Genomic DNA, 17,333 nt, shown 5'->3' on the forward strand with positions numbered 1-17,333 from the left:
GAGGGGTGCAATGAAAAATTGCTTACCTGCTGGCCGCCGCCTTGCTGCTCTTCTGCAACTCTTCTCTCGACTCCCAGAAGTCCAGAGCAAGGCTCCTAGTCATTAGAGCTAATCCATATGCTGCGCTGAGGCTGGTGATACTATTTACCAGCACAAGAGCAATGCTGTGATTTGCATGAGTGGTCTGGTTTGACGCTCAGTCAGGCCCTGGGAGCCTGTGCTTTGTCTCCACCCGGCTGAGCACCACAACTCGGGTGGCGAAATTTAAGTGCACCTGTCTGTTTGGCCATCCAAAGACAGGCTGGCCAAACCGACATGCGCACTTGCAGCAGTGCCCAACACTCCTCCCCCTGCTGCAGCTGCTGTCATCAGGATGGCCTGCCCTGCCCTCGAATCGATTCAACAAGGAAAAATAAAATGATAATAACCTGCTATACTCATTTTATTTTTCATGATTTCACTGCTGAGAGCGCAGTGGGAAGATGCTCCTCCGCCTTAACGGAGGAGCTGCTGCTAAGAGCAAACACCTTGTCTGAGGAGTGAGTAATATAAATGGGGGGGTGGCAGGAGTAAGAACAAGGGGCCTGAGTTTGGCGCACCATATGCTTTTTTCCACCATTTATATATCCCCAGGAAGGTTTTCACATTTTAGAATCTCAATTGCAGCAGATGTCCCAAAAAAAAAAGCCTGCCAAGTAGTCGAATTTCCCAATATGGCATTCAGAGAAATAGGAGCAACGGCACTAAAGGAAAACTGGTGGACAAGACCTTGATGAGAGAGGGACACTTGATACCAGGCTCAAAAAAAAAAAAAAAGCAGTTGCACAAATCACAAGCAATTGCCTTTATTCAAGCTTCCCGCAAAACAGTTAATATATACCGGAAAAAAAGGTTATGACATTCATATAAAAATCAGATCCGATCCGAGCCAAACGGAAATTTGATGTAAAATAAATAAATAATTTTGTTTTGTTTGTGGATAGAATATTTCATTGTGTATTTTTTAATGGGTTCTTTTATTCTGTATTTGTGAGGGTCGGATCGTAGAAATTTCTTGAGTGGAGGTCTCCTACTTTCATTAGTAATTCAGTGTGGTCCACAGAAGTCAAATGTTTAACAACTGTTGCTTTGAAATCTACATACAGAGGGATAAGTAAGCCTCCACCCAGAGAAGTATTTCTCGCTCAGTTCCTTCTATTGTTCGTTTGGTGTACCATTCTAACTTGTACAAGTGCTGGCATTGTAGTGCCCGAGGGGTTAATTTGCATGTCAAAAGTGCACTGGACTGTCCTACATAAAATCATTTATCTCATAGATGTACTGTGTACAGGAAGCAATTGTTTTTAAGTTGAGCTTAGCAGTGCACATGCGCTGCTCTTCGACCTGTTGTAATCTCCTCTGTGGGCTTTAACAACGCCCATCTCACACCAATCACTATCATTCGTTCCTAGGCCTGTTTTTCAAAATGTCCTTGATTTCATAGGTAAAAGCTTTACAGTTGTCCCGCCTTGAGGCTGCTCTGTTCTGCCTTGCAGACTGACCCTGTTACATGGATTATTGCACCATCGGCCAGATACCTTAGTGTGACACATTATTTTTTTCTTTTGCCACGCTGCATGGCCGTATGTTGTTTCTTCCTCTTCCTTGTTTTGGGCATGTCGCTTTTTCTTTGCGGTGTTTGCACACAAAGGCTGCAAGCTGGAGGGGGGTCCTTTTTAATTTATTGTGTTTTTTTATTTTTTATTAAAGGTTCATATATCGCAAACACAATCGAAGGAGCGCTGAAGCGCTCCGTACAGCGCTAACTTGATCAGAGGAGCGCTTTACAAGGCTACTTGAAGTTTCATACAGTGTGACCTCTATCAGAGGAGTGATTTACATGGCGACCACTTTACAAGTTTAGCAGTTGAAAAATATACAAACTGGAGCATTTACAACAAAAATGAACACTGAAACCCTCAAAGCGGCTCTCCCGCCACAGCAAGAGAGCCAGTACCACAATATTCACTGCAGTATGGAAACTTGCCCCCTAATGCTTTGCGGGGTATTTCTTTTTCAAACGATTTTGCCCATAACTCAACCTGTGGTAGTTCTACAACAATGGGGCCAAACCCAAACTGTTCAACACAATACACTCTTTCTAAGTAGGTCATCTCTGGGCCCTCACCCTAGGTTGGGGGGAGTAAAATAGTAACCTCCATTTATTCAGAGTCTTTTTAGCTCTCTCATGGCTGGAACGTTTGTTTTACAGCTGAAACTAGTTTGTGTTTTAAGAGCCTTGTTTGTAATAGTATTGCAGTAGGCCTGCTAGATCTGAAAAGGTGTAAGGCACTTTTCTCTATAGGGGGTTACATATATGGTTAAATTGCATTACTTTTTGCTGTCCTGTTTTCATGTTGTTAGGCCCTCTAGGAGCTGACTATATGGTTACATGACCATGTTTCTTATTAATGTTATTTTTGTAGTGGTGCTCTCTAGGGCTACTCTGAGTATTACAGTCAAGATTCTACAATATTCGCTGCACTAACTTTTTGCCCATAACTCACCACAAGCCCTGCTCTTTCTGTCTAGGTAATTTCTGATTCACCACACTGGGTTATGTGGGACCCCAAAAATAATATAAAAAAATATAATAAATAACTGCAATATTTTCATTTTTTGCTGCAGATCGAGGAAGACGGTAAATGGAAGTGCTTTAGTTATATCCAGGACCACTGGAATTATGTGGCAGAGAGGACCAAACTTTGCGGCAGAGTTGACCAATTTATGTGGCAAGAAAAGTCCAGTTACACATCTACAACGCCAAAACCTCCAACTCAAGCAAATGCAATACCTATTGCATTAAAAAATGCTTGCTTGTTTAGCTTTCCACTGCAGCAGTCTTTTCTAATGATTCACAATTTAAGCTAAACCTGTTGACCTTGCAAAGGAGCTTTTGTTACGCATAACTTTGAATAACAGAAATGACTGGCATCCGACTCAATGGGACCTATTTGACTGAACTCCGTTGACCAATAGGATGATTCAGCCATGCTGGGATGTAAATCTTTACCTAGTTACTGGGTCATTATTCTATATTTCTTGCTCATATGTTGTGCTTTTCTGCCAAATTACTGCTTGTCTTAAGCACCCACTGAAGCATTCATCCGTTTCATGGGAGAATGGCCCTATGGACAACCTAGTCGTTCTCTGCTTGGTCCCCGTCAGATTGTGCCTGCAAGATACTCTGCACAAGCCACCTCCGCTGTTCGGGGCGTAGTTTCGTAAATCGCACAAAACTTTGAAGTGACACGAATGTTGTTTTAAAGAAGTGTACATTCTGAAGAGAAGGCCAACCAAAAGTCCTTCGTTATCCGGAATTAGGCCCTCAGGCCAAATAAGATGTCCAAACCTTTTAATTGGCAAACACGACACATTCTGTTGCCTTTCCCTTTACTGATGCATGCGTCTTTGATTGCTTTTGAACATTGTTACCTTTGGTTAAATCCGAGAAGGTTGCAGAGCAGTGCTCTCGGAATATGTGCAGAAAGCCGAGATGCAGTAAATAGTTTTGATAATTATTTTAATCAGGTATGTGCATGCTTTTTCCCCCTCAGTTCATGGTTCCACTACTGCAGATAATAAAGGGTATATCATGTTTTGTTGACATTGACAAGCTTGGAGGTACCTGTTTCTTTAGGTCTGGCTAAGAGAGCTTCAGCTATTTTGAAAGCCTAACCTTTACAAAAAACCTTATGAGAACATAATATATACATATTGAGGCTTTTGGTCTGCCCTCTTCATTAATTGGTCTGTTCAACATTTGCAGTTTGCTTCCTCCCACCTCAGCATGGGTCTAGGGTTCAGCCTACCGCCTGCATCCGCTCTCTTGCATCGTCTCAACTTTTTGCCTGATTATACTTGAACAGCTGCCTGAAAAAGTGCGCACTGCAATGGGTGGGTCTGAGCTGCTGCTTAATTTTTATTTTTTTGTTTGATAACTTTTTTGGCAATTACATATGTTTGCAAAATATTTAAAATTAAAAACGTGCGCTCTTGCCGAGGCCAGATCTACTGGCTTTGCCGAAGCGTGTTCAGTTTGCAGACAGCCTCCGGAAGTTGTGACTCAATCCCTCGAATAAGTGCAGTTTCTCCAAGCTGGAATGACACTTCCTGTTTTATTGTTTGCCTTGTTAGGCACAGGCATAATCTTTGAATAACACACAACATAAGGCACCATCTTCTCTTGTTGGCTTTGTGTCTGGGAATGCGCACGAGCTGAGGCCAAATCCTTAAATGGAAGCCAATTTTCATTGTACAGTGTAAACGGAATCAACTTGTTTTGGTAGAAAAAAAATCATGCTGCAGGCAGGTGTGTGAGGTTTGTCCTGAAGCAGAAATTTGAGTGACAGGAAGAATTGGTAGTATCACATTTAGCAAGCAGTGGGAGACCCAAGTTAAGACACAGGGACCGACCACAAAACATTTTTGATTGTCTCTATATCATGTGCTCGGTGGTAAGTTAAGGCAGTGCTTGGTCCAAGCACCTGTCATCACAGTAGTATGAAAACGGGATTCTGAAGGTGTTAATATGTTGAGAACATTTGTGCACATTTATTTTGTTTTAAAAAAAAAAAAAAAAAAAAAGAGTCGAGTCTGTGAGTGCATATGCTAGCACATGTCTCGCTTGCAAGAGACTTTTGTGTTCAGTAAAGGGCTTGGAGCCTGCTTCTCGCTCACCATTTGTTGGTTTGCAGGGCACTCTTCTTTACATCCTCGTAATTTGTCAAGGCATGCCTGGCATCATTTCCATTTCTCTGTGTGGAGCAGGGATCAAGCACTAATTGATTCCACTTAATTAGTGTCCGTCTGCTGCTCCTGACGTGATCGATGTACTATTTGTTCTTTTAACTTATAGTGCCCAGCAAACAGAAGGCCTGTGACTGGCAAATACGTGCCCAGCAGGACAACCAAAATTAAGTTATATTTTTTAAAGCCAACTTTTTTATTTTGCCAAGTTGTCTTTTCTCAGTTTCCATGCATGTTTTCTTTTGTTTTTGCTCGTGGGTGCTGTCGTCAAGAGATTGCAATTAACGTGTTCTAAATATGCGAGACCTGTTGCATTGTAAATGCTTGTTTATGCTGCTGTGTATTTGTACAGCATGATTGCAACATGATTTTATTGTACTGTACTGCAGTTGTGTTGCTTTCTGTGTTGACAGTTTTGTTGTAAGCTGCCCTGTGATATTTCAATTGTGTTGTATTGATTTTAGTATGGTATTACATTACCTTCTATTGCTTACTCTAGATGCAAATAAATGCTGCTATATTGTTTTTTTTTACCTAAAAGCAGCACGTCTTGAAAGTTCTTCAGACAAGCAACCATTCTCATTGTATAAGGCGGTAAAATAGCTCTGCTCCAGCTTTTCAACTACTTAAGACACAAGTCGGCAAACAAATGTGGCAGTCATGGTGTCTTAACAGTACTCCCAGTGTTCGCTTTGTGGTTTGGCACACGGTCTCTTAAGACTTGATGTGAACCAATGAAGGGCATTAGAAGTCTTATGACACCGGAAGCAGAGAATAATAAATAAAAAATAAAAAACATAATGTGCCATACAATTGCGTACACAATCACAAAAATAATTCTTATTTTAAAGCACGTGCTTCAAGACACAAATGAGACCAGGAATATGTGCAGGAAGACAACCCTAGTTTGACACGGAAAAAATGTCATATTAAACATACCTGCAGAGAAAGGTTAAATGTCAAGATTACGTGTCAATGTGAGAATATTAAATGTACTCACAATGAAGGCCCCTTAAGCATGGTTAAGAGTCGCGTGCAGAAGCAAACTACTAGCCAGGACAAGTGTAGAAAATCTCGTATCACCAAACTGTTTATCTCTGACCATAGAGACGTAGACCCCAATGCTATCACGAGATCTTTCTTGTATAGAGAAAAACACATTGCCAAAGTCCTGCCAGGTTGTTTAAATAAAATGAATTTGCAGGATTATTCTTTGTGATCGAAGTTTATTCAGCCAAATGCCACACACCAAACCGAAGCTAAAGCAATGGCTGACACACAAATTCTAAGCACATATAGAAATACCCTCCCTCTACAATGGAAATGTACCCAGTAGTTTGGGTCTCAAGCAATTAAGACAGTTGTACATTTGTTAAATAAGTAACAACTCCTTCCTGGTGCAGTCGATAACATTAGCAAAATAGTATATTCTTCCCACTGCAGATGCAACCTTGAGAATCCTTTGGCAAGGTTGGAACAAGAACGTCTTACCTCGCTCCCTAGTCTTCCAATGCTGTCAGTAACTGAGCTCTGCAGAACACCATTTTAATTGGTAGTCACTGAAGCCTGTTCGTGTGTTAGTGCTGCAACAATGCACTCACATGATTGATGCAACATGGAGTTTGTTTATTTTTATAAGTTTGACATATGCACTTGCGGCAAAGATGATAGTTTTGGGATGGTGCGAGATAGATCTGGCATCTGTACTGCTTCCAGGTGAATGGAGGAAAAGCTTCAGGGTCGTTGGTATTTACTGCTGGAGAGGGCAGTGCTTAATTCATGCAGATGTTTGGAGGTAGTGAGCTCTGACACTCATTTTTGGGGACTCCGGGCTTCTAAGAAAACTTTCGGCCACTGCACTTTTAAAAAAAACAAAACAAAAGAAGTGCTGGCCAGGAAGTAATGTCAACTCAATCCAGGGAGTGGCAGAGTCCAAGGAGTATCTGTGAACCCCAGATTCAACACTAGCGGTGAAAATGGACTCGGGCATTCATTGGCAGAATACTCGGATACACTCCCTCATTTTGTTTTAAAGGTAGCAACAATAATTTTTGACCCGTGGTCAAGGCTTCACCAAGGGCTGTTTGCAAGCGGTATCCTGCAGCACTGGAAGCCAAACCCCTCATTATTTGAGGCACTGATGCCGGTCTCTAATCAAGCGATACTGCCTGCCTTGTGGTTTTGGAGTTTCTGAACCTGTCTCAGTGTATCCTCTTTCTCCATCCACTTCTAGAGGCCGTTTTTTTTTGGGAGTTAGAAACTATGTAGTGGTCTGGCATAATTTTTCTAAAAAGAGGTTTGCCTGTTACATAGCCAACGTAAATAGTTTTTATTTTGCGAACTGGGTTGTCATTGTTTTTAAAAAAAAAAAATTATTTTTAGAAAATCGATTAATCAAGTTGTTTAAGCCTGGACTGACAAGTATTGGAACTAAGGTTTTTTTCGTAGTTACACAAAAGGCTAGAAGCCATATTATTCAAGTAAACCTAGACTGAGGTGGTGTGGACTGTGCTAACGGAGCACGTGAACCCTCCACAGATTGCCTTTCTGCTGCACTGGGAACAACCCTCCTTAGTGCCAAGAATGGGCACATTTAGAATATGAAGAATGACTCAGAACATAGGTGCTGTCCATTTTTTGCTATGGATTAAGGGACAAAAGACATGTAGATAGGTTGGGATTTCATGTTGAGTGGAAAGATTAGTGTTTTTTTGGCTGGTTGTAAGATCGCTAGTTCTAGGAGATTGTTGCAGAGCACAAATGTTGTAGGGGGAGGATGTGAGAGTGCTAATTGCTAGGGATTGTGTAAGAGCTACAGTGGCACTTTGTATTTGAACATGAATACCTTATATAACTCCTTATCTTCTTTCTTCCTTTGCAGGATGTAATTGTTGGTGCACTGGTCTCTGGCGCTTTTGTGGCTCTCACATACCCCCTATGGGACCTAATGGACCACATCCTCCTGGAAAACCCATTCTGCCCACTTTTAGTTACTGTGGTGCCGTTTGTCATGTGTTACAACTATCCCAAACTCGATCATTACAGCCCAACTAGAGCAGACACAACAATCATAATGGGAGTCTTCACTGGATCAAATATTGGATTCTGGATAAACCACCAACACGAAAATGACAATGGACCCTTTGGATCACTTCCACTCAGCTTTTCCTCGATTACAATGCTTGCGATAATAACAGTAAGATTCCTAGTGGGTCTCTGTGTGCTAATCCTCACACGGCAAGTTGTTAAAACCCTCTCGCTCCACATTCTGTGTTTCTGGTACAAAGCTTCTGTCACAGACCCAGAAGCCAGGCAGCAGCTGGAAATTGAAGTGCCCTACAAGTTTGCAACATATTCCTCAATCGGTATGGTTGCTATTACAGTTGTGCCATCAATTTACAATTTTTTGGGAATATAAATTTGAAAGATTACTTAACTTGGAAACGTAACCATTCATCTTTCCCTTCACCAGTAAAAGAGAGATTTGAATTAAATTGTCGTAATTAGAATATTAGTTTCTTATTGGAGCTACTGTGAAGTACATTCGGTTTATATAAATTCTTTCAACTCATAGATATCAGTTTAGTACGTAGAAGGGAATCATGACGTTGATTTGCCATTGATCAGAGATATTATTGGCATCAGCCTGATTGATCTGATGTGGGTGCAGAGTCCAGTTTCGACTAAACATTGGAGTGTACATGGAGGGAGAAACATTTAAAAGTGAGGTATACGCTTTCATTTTAGGGCCTCTCTTTTCCTCAAACAAAAACTAAAGAGCCTGCTAACAAAAAAAATATATAAATATAACAACTAGCCCAGAAATTACAATTTAGTAAAATACGTAAATTTTCAATAAAGCTAAAACTTTATCATTTTTTAAAATGGAATACATTAAAGTATGATTGCTTATTTAATAAATTGATAAGTAACAGTCCTTGCTCATAGAGTTAAAAAAGATACGCAGTTAGACATTTAGAAAGCCAGATCATGTTTTATCTAAGATGGTAAAGAACTTTAAAGAAATTCTAAATATATTGTATTTCTTTGCACTGTTGAAAGCTAGTCCCTTTACAATGATTTAAAATGTAGTCCTCCACAGGTGGCACCATGGTCAGTTAGGTCGGTTGCGTGCAAGAGGATACCAATACTGAGGATGTCTCATGTCTCCGGGTACATGGATTTTTATTTAAAGAGACTTGGGATTTGATGTGTTGAAATAGTAAAACCAAAGTGCATTGTTACATTTGTATACTTAGTTTTTCTACAATTCATGTGCACATTGGTGCAGATATATTTAACATTTTACAAAAAAACTGTGTCAGCTTTTTGCAATTTGTTTTTTTTGGGAGAATATTGTTTTGCTACCTTTACATTTAAACCCACTTCACCAGTAAAATGTATTCCTCTGGCCAATCTGCTCATGTTCAACTGTGCATACTGGATATGATACACAGTGCAACCTTCAAGCATTACTATGGGAATGTTGTGGAGGAAATATAAGGTCAAAAATTCTATTAAATATAAAATTATCTGAATTATGGTTTCACCCTTCCTGTCCATTAGAAAGCTACACATTTGTTAGAAATAAGTAAAAACTATTGCTAATCTTTCCGTGTGATGGAATTGCCAATGTCAAAACACCAGGGGAGGTTTTTGAATTCACCCTTGTCTGAATCCACTATATCCTCAGCTGTCCAAACAGCTAGGGAACTAGCTGCCTTATAGGAATGTTGGTCCGTTACCAAGCTGTTCTTGATGTTGTTTGCTATACATCTGTAATGTCACGTATGAGCTATTCCTTTCTAATCATTGAGTGGCAATTCTTCAACTGAAGCACATCCTTATTTGTGAAATAGAAAATATGTTGTGTGCGGGGTTTCCAAAGTGTGTCCATTAGAGCATGATCCTTGTCAGATATTCACAATATCCATGAGGCAAATTTACATATAATAAATCTACAAGAAAATCAGTTACATAGTCACTTGGTATGCTGAAAATTTTGAATGAATCAAGTCCTGCTGAGGGAATCTTGGACACTGCCAATTCACATGGACTACTGCCCATGTTCCAGGTCTTTGACTGCCAAAGCGTTTGGTAAACATGTTTCCCATAACCATGTTCCCTAGATCATGTTTGTCGACGTTGTTGGCTCGTGCTTACCTATACCTGGTGCATGCTAGTAAATGACAATTTGTAAGAAAAGGATCACTTGCTTCAGTATAATGTAGATTCTTATAAGTACAGTGCAAATTACCAATGCCTGCCTGAGATTCTCTCTTGAACTTTAAGCACCTGTCCATCTTTCAATCATTTATTTTTTTTGTCAACCAGGGGCTAAGCACATTAGGACTGCAGTGTACGTACAATGCTGTAAATGTATGAAATATGATTAGGTAGTCTACATGGACTTATCAGAAAACCAACCATAGCTCTTGCTACTACCTTAAAATGGTCATAGCTTTTAGCCTTCATTTATCTCTTTCCAATAGACACCTTGTGGTTTTCAGTATCACTTAGGATCTAGAACCAGGGTAATGTGAGAAAAGAGATGCTTCACAAAGGACATTTCTTCACTTCTTCATATTGTGTGAAGTAGCAAAGACTGGAAAATGGCCAAGTAGCTATGAATCTATTGAGTTAAACCAATCTGGTAAATCAATTTGAATATTACCTACCACAGGTTATTTCCTACAATGTTCTAGCACAGCCTGAAGGCCTACTGCTTCGCTGCTTATATAGAGCATTGTTTAAAACTGCATTGTATAAAAAATGCAGCCGTCATATGGAAATTTGGCATTGTTTGTCGCACAGTACACCAATATCCAGTTGTACCTCTATTTAAGTAAATGAATTATTTCTGTTAAGGGCATGGTATCACTTTTCTCAATCTTTATCGGGCTTTACAGCTATGAAGTGTGGCTTTTAAAGCTCACATTCTGTAAAGCCATTCTTTAAACACTTATGGGTTTCCTTCGCTAGTGATATTTAGTTAATAAGATGAACTGACCAAATACCAATTGCTTTTATCCTTTCCATATCCTCTCTGAAACAAACACATTTTTTTTTATATAGAACTACCTCCTTCAATAATTCATAAGTGCTTAATGGCAGGAAGGGTCAGGATACACAGCACTACCCATGCAAACTAGGTTAGATCTGCTTATTGCCAGCAGTGTGTAGTCCAGTAGACGTTTTGTTGCACCATTGTTTAGAATAAACCCGATCTCTCAAATAAATATATCCGTTAATAAAACTACAAAGACAAAACAAATTAAATTAACCATTTGTATTCTGAAAAGCGACACTTGAGTTAAATAACTTTTGGATAACAAATGTTTGCCACCACTAGAATGTTCCCATTCGAAAGAGTACATCAACTATTGTCTCCCTTCTTAGACAATAAAAAGGAACCAGTATTTAATTTAGATTGGAACTACATATAAACTAAAGCCACTAAATTTACTTAGGTAAGGGTGAAGGGATTAAAAAAAATATTTGCAAGCACGTTGGTCATAATCCCTATGTAAATACAATATCCACAAACCATTCTTGGGAGGAGTATATCCAGGATCCTATTTATAATCCTGCAATTAATGAGCTTTGGGATATTTTGCTAGATATCATCCAGGGGAGAGATACATTATGAATGTGTACGGGCTTCCAAAAGGCCTAAAGAATAAACTATTGAAGCCTTCAGATGATTGGTTTGAAAAAAGATGAGATGATTCTGGGCAAATTGTTATTTAGTACACATGATTCAAACTAACTCACCCCGTTTTTCCTAAGTATTATTTTTGTAAGAGGCATAATTAAGTACCTTGTAAATTCCTGATCAATTAACATTGAATTAATATACAAATTTCGTTGATTTAGAGCAATATGAATATTTGTATACATTTTACACGGATTCTGTAATGCCCTTTAAAATAGTTGAAGGTGTTTTTTCGGATTCATGTCTGGTCTGTAACATAAAAAAATGTTCACAGTTAAAAAGTATGTGAATTATTAATGCAACATCAGTGCCTGCTATTGTTTTAAACACCTTCCTTTAGGTAAATGAGTAGAAACCACCAAATAAACTTTAGTGTGGTTTACATGTTAATGTTAAATAACAACTAAATCCTGCATCTTTGTTTCAGCTGCTCATACGTAGTAGACCTATTAAATAAATGTACAGCATGAAACTAATTATGCAATATCACTCTCTACGAATTGATTTGTATGTTTTGCAGGCTTTATCCATATTAGGACTTGAACACATATCAATGTATTTATCTGTCATATGCAATTGCGTAGAGAATTGTGGTGACAGAAATTAAAAACAAACGGACAACTTAATAACTTGACATTCAAGTGGTTTATTTTTTTTAACCAGTTTTTACTGTAGTTGGTACAGATCTGAAGCACAACATGGCAGTACATTTGATTTCAGTGGTGTGGAGTAGTGTCTGATCGGGAACATCCACAGTAACTGCAGCACTGCCCTTATTATGTGAAATAGTTTGTGCATAGGAAACAGTCAACCCAACTAAAGAAACCATTACAGCGAGCAGCGGCAGCAGGAACTTCATCACATTCCCCGATGTTAGAGAACCCATACACACATAGAATTTCAAGTGGTTTATTAATGCACCCAGGAACCCAAGATAGCAAATGGCTTCGTGTTTCATATTAATATATATTATACTGTGAATTACGAAATAATTTTTGTTACAGAGACCCATTGTGATTTATTAAAATAATATCACATTTCATATAATCTTGTTTGTCACGGCATGATATTTACTTAAAAGTGTATTAGTACTATTTTATGCATTCAATTCAAAGGTCAAACATCTAAAATTGCCCAGCTGCAATACATGTCACCGCTTTGGAATATTTTTAAATATTTCTGGAAACTAATAGGAATGATGTGAAAGGCTAATGTTGGGGCTTACTGCATTTGTAGTAAAGATGTATGTCAGAATTGGACAGGCTGAGTGATATTGCATTATAAATCAGATTAACTATGGAGAGATTCTTTTGTTAACTTGTCATACATATACGTAACTATTGTCATAAAGGATGCTTTTCTGATGTTGCTGAACCATATTTACTTCACTTAGTAAATATTGCATTGCTTAAGGTCATGAAGCTACAATGGTAAATTGAACAACTGTAAAATATTCAAAATCCACTCTATGGTATATTTTTAAGAAATTGTACATCATGTACAATGTGAAAATATGTATTCATGCATTCAAATAAATATATATTTTGTTTCATGCTAATTTCTTCTTTGTAACTGCTGGCAAAGCATATTGTGGTTTTCATTGTATGATAATGCAATAAAAAGATATGTCTGTTCGAAAATAGGATGTTAGAAGGGATGTAAAATATTATTCCTAAAGTGAATAGCAGCAAATGTGTTAGGTGACAATGCTACTCTTTCTAACTGATCACAACAACGCCAGATGACTCCCTAACCTTTGGTCCACACCTCTTCCAGACCAGGTCCTCTTGCTGTTGGAGGGAGGCATTTTGAATAGCCCACACCCTGTTCCCAGACAGACATTTTGTTATGAGTCCTACTTCATGGAATACTCTTGGTTTTAGGAGGCCACAAAAGGCTGCCTTTTTGAAAAATATTTACACCCATATTCACCACTTTGTGGTGAGTTACACCAATACACAAGCTAATATTTTGTGGGATGCCAAAATACAATACGTGGGCTTGGAGTTGGATGAGGGTAAATCGACATGGACAAGGGGGTACAGGAGGGAAATAAGTAATACTGACAAGGGTGGGGGCCAGGAGGAGAAAAAACAACATGAACTAGGTTTGGAGGGGGCCGAAGAACAATTGGTCGGGTAGGGCAAAAGCAACACTGACAAGGAAGACCGGGGAAGAAAATGTAACAAGAGTGACTAGGGAAGAAGAAAAAATAAAAATAGTACCTCAACCACAGTGCCAGCATTGGAAGGACACTAATAAAGATGAAGCAACCAGTACTCAGTCCATAGACCACACGAAAAAAAAGAAATGAAGCTGATACGTGCTAGCCAGCGAGGAATCGGCAAATAAGAGTGATGATGAATCCAACTAATGGTAAGCAATGTGCAGGCTCCAAGCCCTTTGATGTATACAATCTCTTGCAAGCGACAGTGCACATGCTAGCTAGAGCTATAAACAAATGCATGCAAACCAGCTCCGTCAACTTGCAGTACTGTTAGCACCGGATGGAATATATTGCAGCACCTTTACTATCACAGTCCTGTAAATGTAATACTTCTAAAATACACGTGCACCATTGTGTTTTTGGTCTGTGCAGCAGGGTTTAAAAGAAAAAAAATCATGTTACGATCCCAGAAACAGAGGGCTTTTCTTCTTGTACTATAAGAAGACTAACATAATACATTATTTGTGCTTATGTATGTAGCTTTACAATAAAAAACATGTTGCCTTTCCTCTCAGGGTCTGCACTGTCAGTCAATAGTTTGATTTCATTACTACCAGCTTCACTTTCCAAACACACAAGTTAACTCTCTTAGTAAAAACAAAATCCTATTTGTGTTCCACGTAAATGTGATCCTCGTTTATTTCTGTCTAAAATTATGAGGTTTGGAAGAAGAGCATTCTTATGTGTTCTCGCACAGGAGAGGGAAAGCCCTGCAACAATGTACACACTGACCTTATTTAACCAAAGCTTTACACAATCCCTGAATCACTCACTAACAAATATAACGGAGGTTCACAGTCTTACGTTTTTACTAATAAATTCAGCCATAAAACCATCTATTTTCCTGCCTGTATTTATTTTAAATATGGAAATAAACAGAAGGTAGGTCCTATTTTGGACAATTCACACTACAATCAATCATAGAGATTAAAAACTAAATCATAATGAGGTTTAAATAACTGTATATGTATAGATTTTTGAGTTGGCCCACTAAGGGCCATATTTATACTTTTTGACGCAAAACTGCGCTAACGCAGTTTTGCGTCAAAAAAATTAGCGCCGGCTAACGCCATTCTGAAGCGCCATGCGGGCGCCGTATTTATTCAATGACGTTAGCCGCCGGCGCAGCCTAGTGTGCGTGAAAAAAAATGACGTACACCAGGCAGCACCGGCGTAGGGGAATATGGAGCTTGGGCGCCAAAAAATGGGGCAAGTCAAGCTGAGGCAAATTTTTCGCCTCAACCCGATTTGTGCCATTTTTTTCGACTCCCAACCCCCATTGAAATGACTCCTGTCTTAGCAAAGACAGGAGTCATGCCCCCTTGCCCAATGGCCATGCCCAGGGGACTTATGTCCCCTGGGCATGGTCATTGGGCATAGTGGCATGTAGGGGGGCACAAATCAGGCCCCCCTATGCCACAAAAAAATAAAAATAAAATACTTACCTGAACTTACCTTAATGTCCCTGGGATGGGTCCCTCCAGCCTTGGGTGTCCTCCTGGGGTGGGCAAGGGTGGCAGGGGGTGTCCCTGGGGGCATGGGAGGGCACCTCTGGGCTCCTTCCGAGCCCACAGGTCCCTTAACGCCTGCCCTGACCAGGCGCTAAAAAACGGCACAAAAGCGTCTGGACGTCATTTTTTTTGACCCGCCCACTCCCGGGGTGAATTTTGCCCGGGAGTGTAAATACGGCGCACATGCCTCGGAGTCAATTTTTTAGATGGGAACGCCTACCTTGCATATCATTAATGCAAAGTAGGTGTTCACGCAAAAAAATGACGCAAACTCCATGGACTTTGGCGCTAGATGCGTCTAACGCCAAAGTATAAATATGGAGTTAGTTTTGTGTCGGAATTGCGTCAAAAAAAACGACGCAATTCCGGCGCAAACAGAGTATAAATATGCCCCTAAATGTTTTCAGATGCATGCGTTGGATATTTAAACATGAATATATTTTTATTCCTTAAATGCAGAAGAATTGTGCAAGCTTTGGAAATATCTTTCAGCGAAGCCAGAAGCATAATTCTTCTCGAATCGTATATCTGAGCAGAATCTTAAGCAAGCACGGGTACAAAAACAGAAGGATTCGAAACCCACAGAAGTCGGGTTGTGAAGTATCTCTTTCGGAGATCTCTACACAGGAACAATTGATCCTCTTCACGACTGACAGCCAGGGCTGCCGAATTTGTCACTGGGGAACAATGTTTGAGTCCAATATTGGCTCAACATCCTGTGATTGTGGGTGCACAAAGTAATGTCCTTGTACCTACAAATTTAATATGAATGTGACATTGTGTAATGTAACTGGTGCGAGTCTAAATTACTCCAATACTCCAGGGGCAAATTCTCGCTGTATACAAAAATAAAGAATTGCACATAAAAGAACGCAGTAGGGGGTTCGGATGATGGCACAAAAGCACACTGTGAAGGAGGGCAACTTTGGGTCGGGAATAGGGGTGGATGAAGCTTACTATTGGGACCGCTGGATAAAAGATACACTCTCATAGTGTGTTAGGCAAAAAGAAAAGGTTCCCTGTTCTTGCACTGGTATACTGGGTGAACGTAACGAAAACTCTTACCGACATGGTACTGTAAACTGTTCAATGTGATCCATCTGTATGCCTACAAGGGCTGATTAAAGACCAATTTGTGTGAATGGCCTCGCTGTGGCCAGGAGAAGATTGCACTACAATGGGGAAGCAAGATCAAGCCCACCATCAAAGCCTGGTTGGCGGATATGACATAGTGTCAATCAAAGCTAGAACTATATGCATCGCAGCACAGAGACATTTGGAGCCCTTACTTGCTGTTGCAATCCGAACACACCCACGATTCCAATGACCCCGGGTCTCTCTAGAGGGTTGGGTGGTGGGACAGTGGGAGAGCTAAACGCTTTTTGATGTGTAGGTGATTATTATACGTGATCATTTATGGTGGAAATGCAGATAAGGTTTTTTGTGTTCTTTACAAACTTCTATAGTTGTTTTGTTCTTGATGTCAAATGTGCTGTAACATTTGAAATACCTTCAATGAAATGTTTTAAAAAGAGTTCTCATAAAGCAGCCAGTCGTGGAAGAATAGAAGGAGCCAGTCAGAGAGGTGGTAAAAAGGCTGCACTCTGTTGGAGGGACAAAGTCAAGATGTACTGGCTAAAACAAATATGGCCAGCACACAGAAAGCAACCAAATGTGAGTGACAAAGGACAAAGCCAATGGTAAGCAAAGGGTGGAATGCATTCTTAGGTTAGCTTTCAGCATGTCCCCAATATGTCTTTGCAACCAGACAACTGTACTGGCTGATAGGCTTCAACCTAAAAATGAGAAACATTTCAAGGCTCAGTAAGATACTGCAACCTAATCTCCTCACATGCCGCCTTGGACTCTTCCTTTATCATCAGCTGGAATGTAAGGTTCCATGAATATGACTCCCATTGACGCACTAATTCAGTCCCTGCCACATAATTGCTAGTTCCCGACTACATTTCCTTATTCTTATGGCCCTCTCTTTGCCCATCTAAACTGGCACTCCACTGTCCCAGTGTTAATCTCAATCTAGTGGTTGCCCAAAGACTAAAGCCTACTTTAAACTACTGTTGTGCTGCCACTT

At 39.9% G+C, this 17,333-nt stretch overlaps 1 protein-coding gene across 1 annotated transcript in view; it reads left to right on the forward strand.

The window, feature by feature from the left end:
* Positions 1-13,055, forward strand: part of SGPP2 (sphingosine-1-phosphate phosphatase 2) — a 393,667-nt gene extending 380,612 nt beyond the window's left edge. The window contains exon 5 of the mRNA XM_069213464.1: positions 7,670-13,055. Within this exon, the coding sequence (XP_069069565.1) occupies positions 7,670-8,206 (537 nt within the window). The 3' untranslated portion in view covers positions 8,207-13,055. The remainder of the gene's footprint in view (positions 1-7,669) is intronic.
* Positions 13,056-17,333: the final 4,278 nt, after the last annotated feature.

This window comes from Pleurodeles waltl, chromosome 11 (genome assembly GCF_031143425.1).
Source record: "Pleurodeles waltl isolate 20211129_DDA chromosome 11, aPleWal1.hap1.20221129, whole genome shotgun sequence".
Classification (NCBI taxonomy): domain Eukaryota; kingdom Metazoa; phylum Chordata; class Amphibia; order Caudata; family Salamandridae; genus Pleurodeles; species Pleurodeles waltl.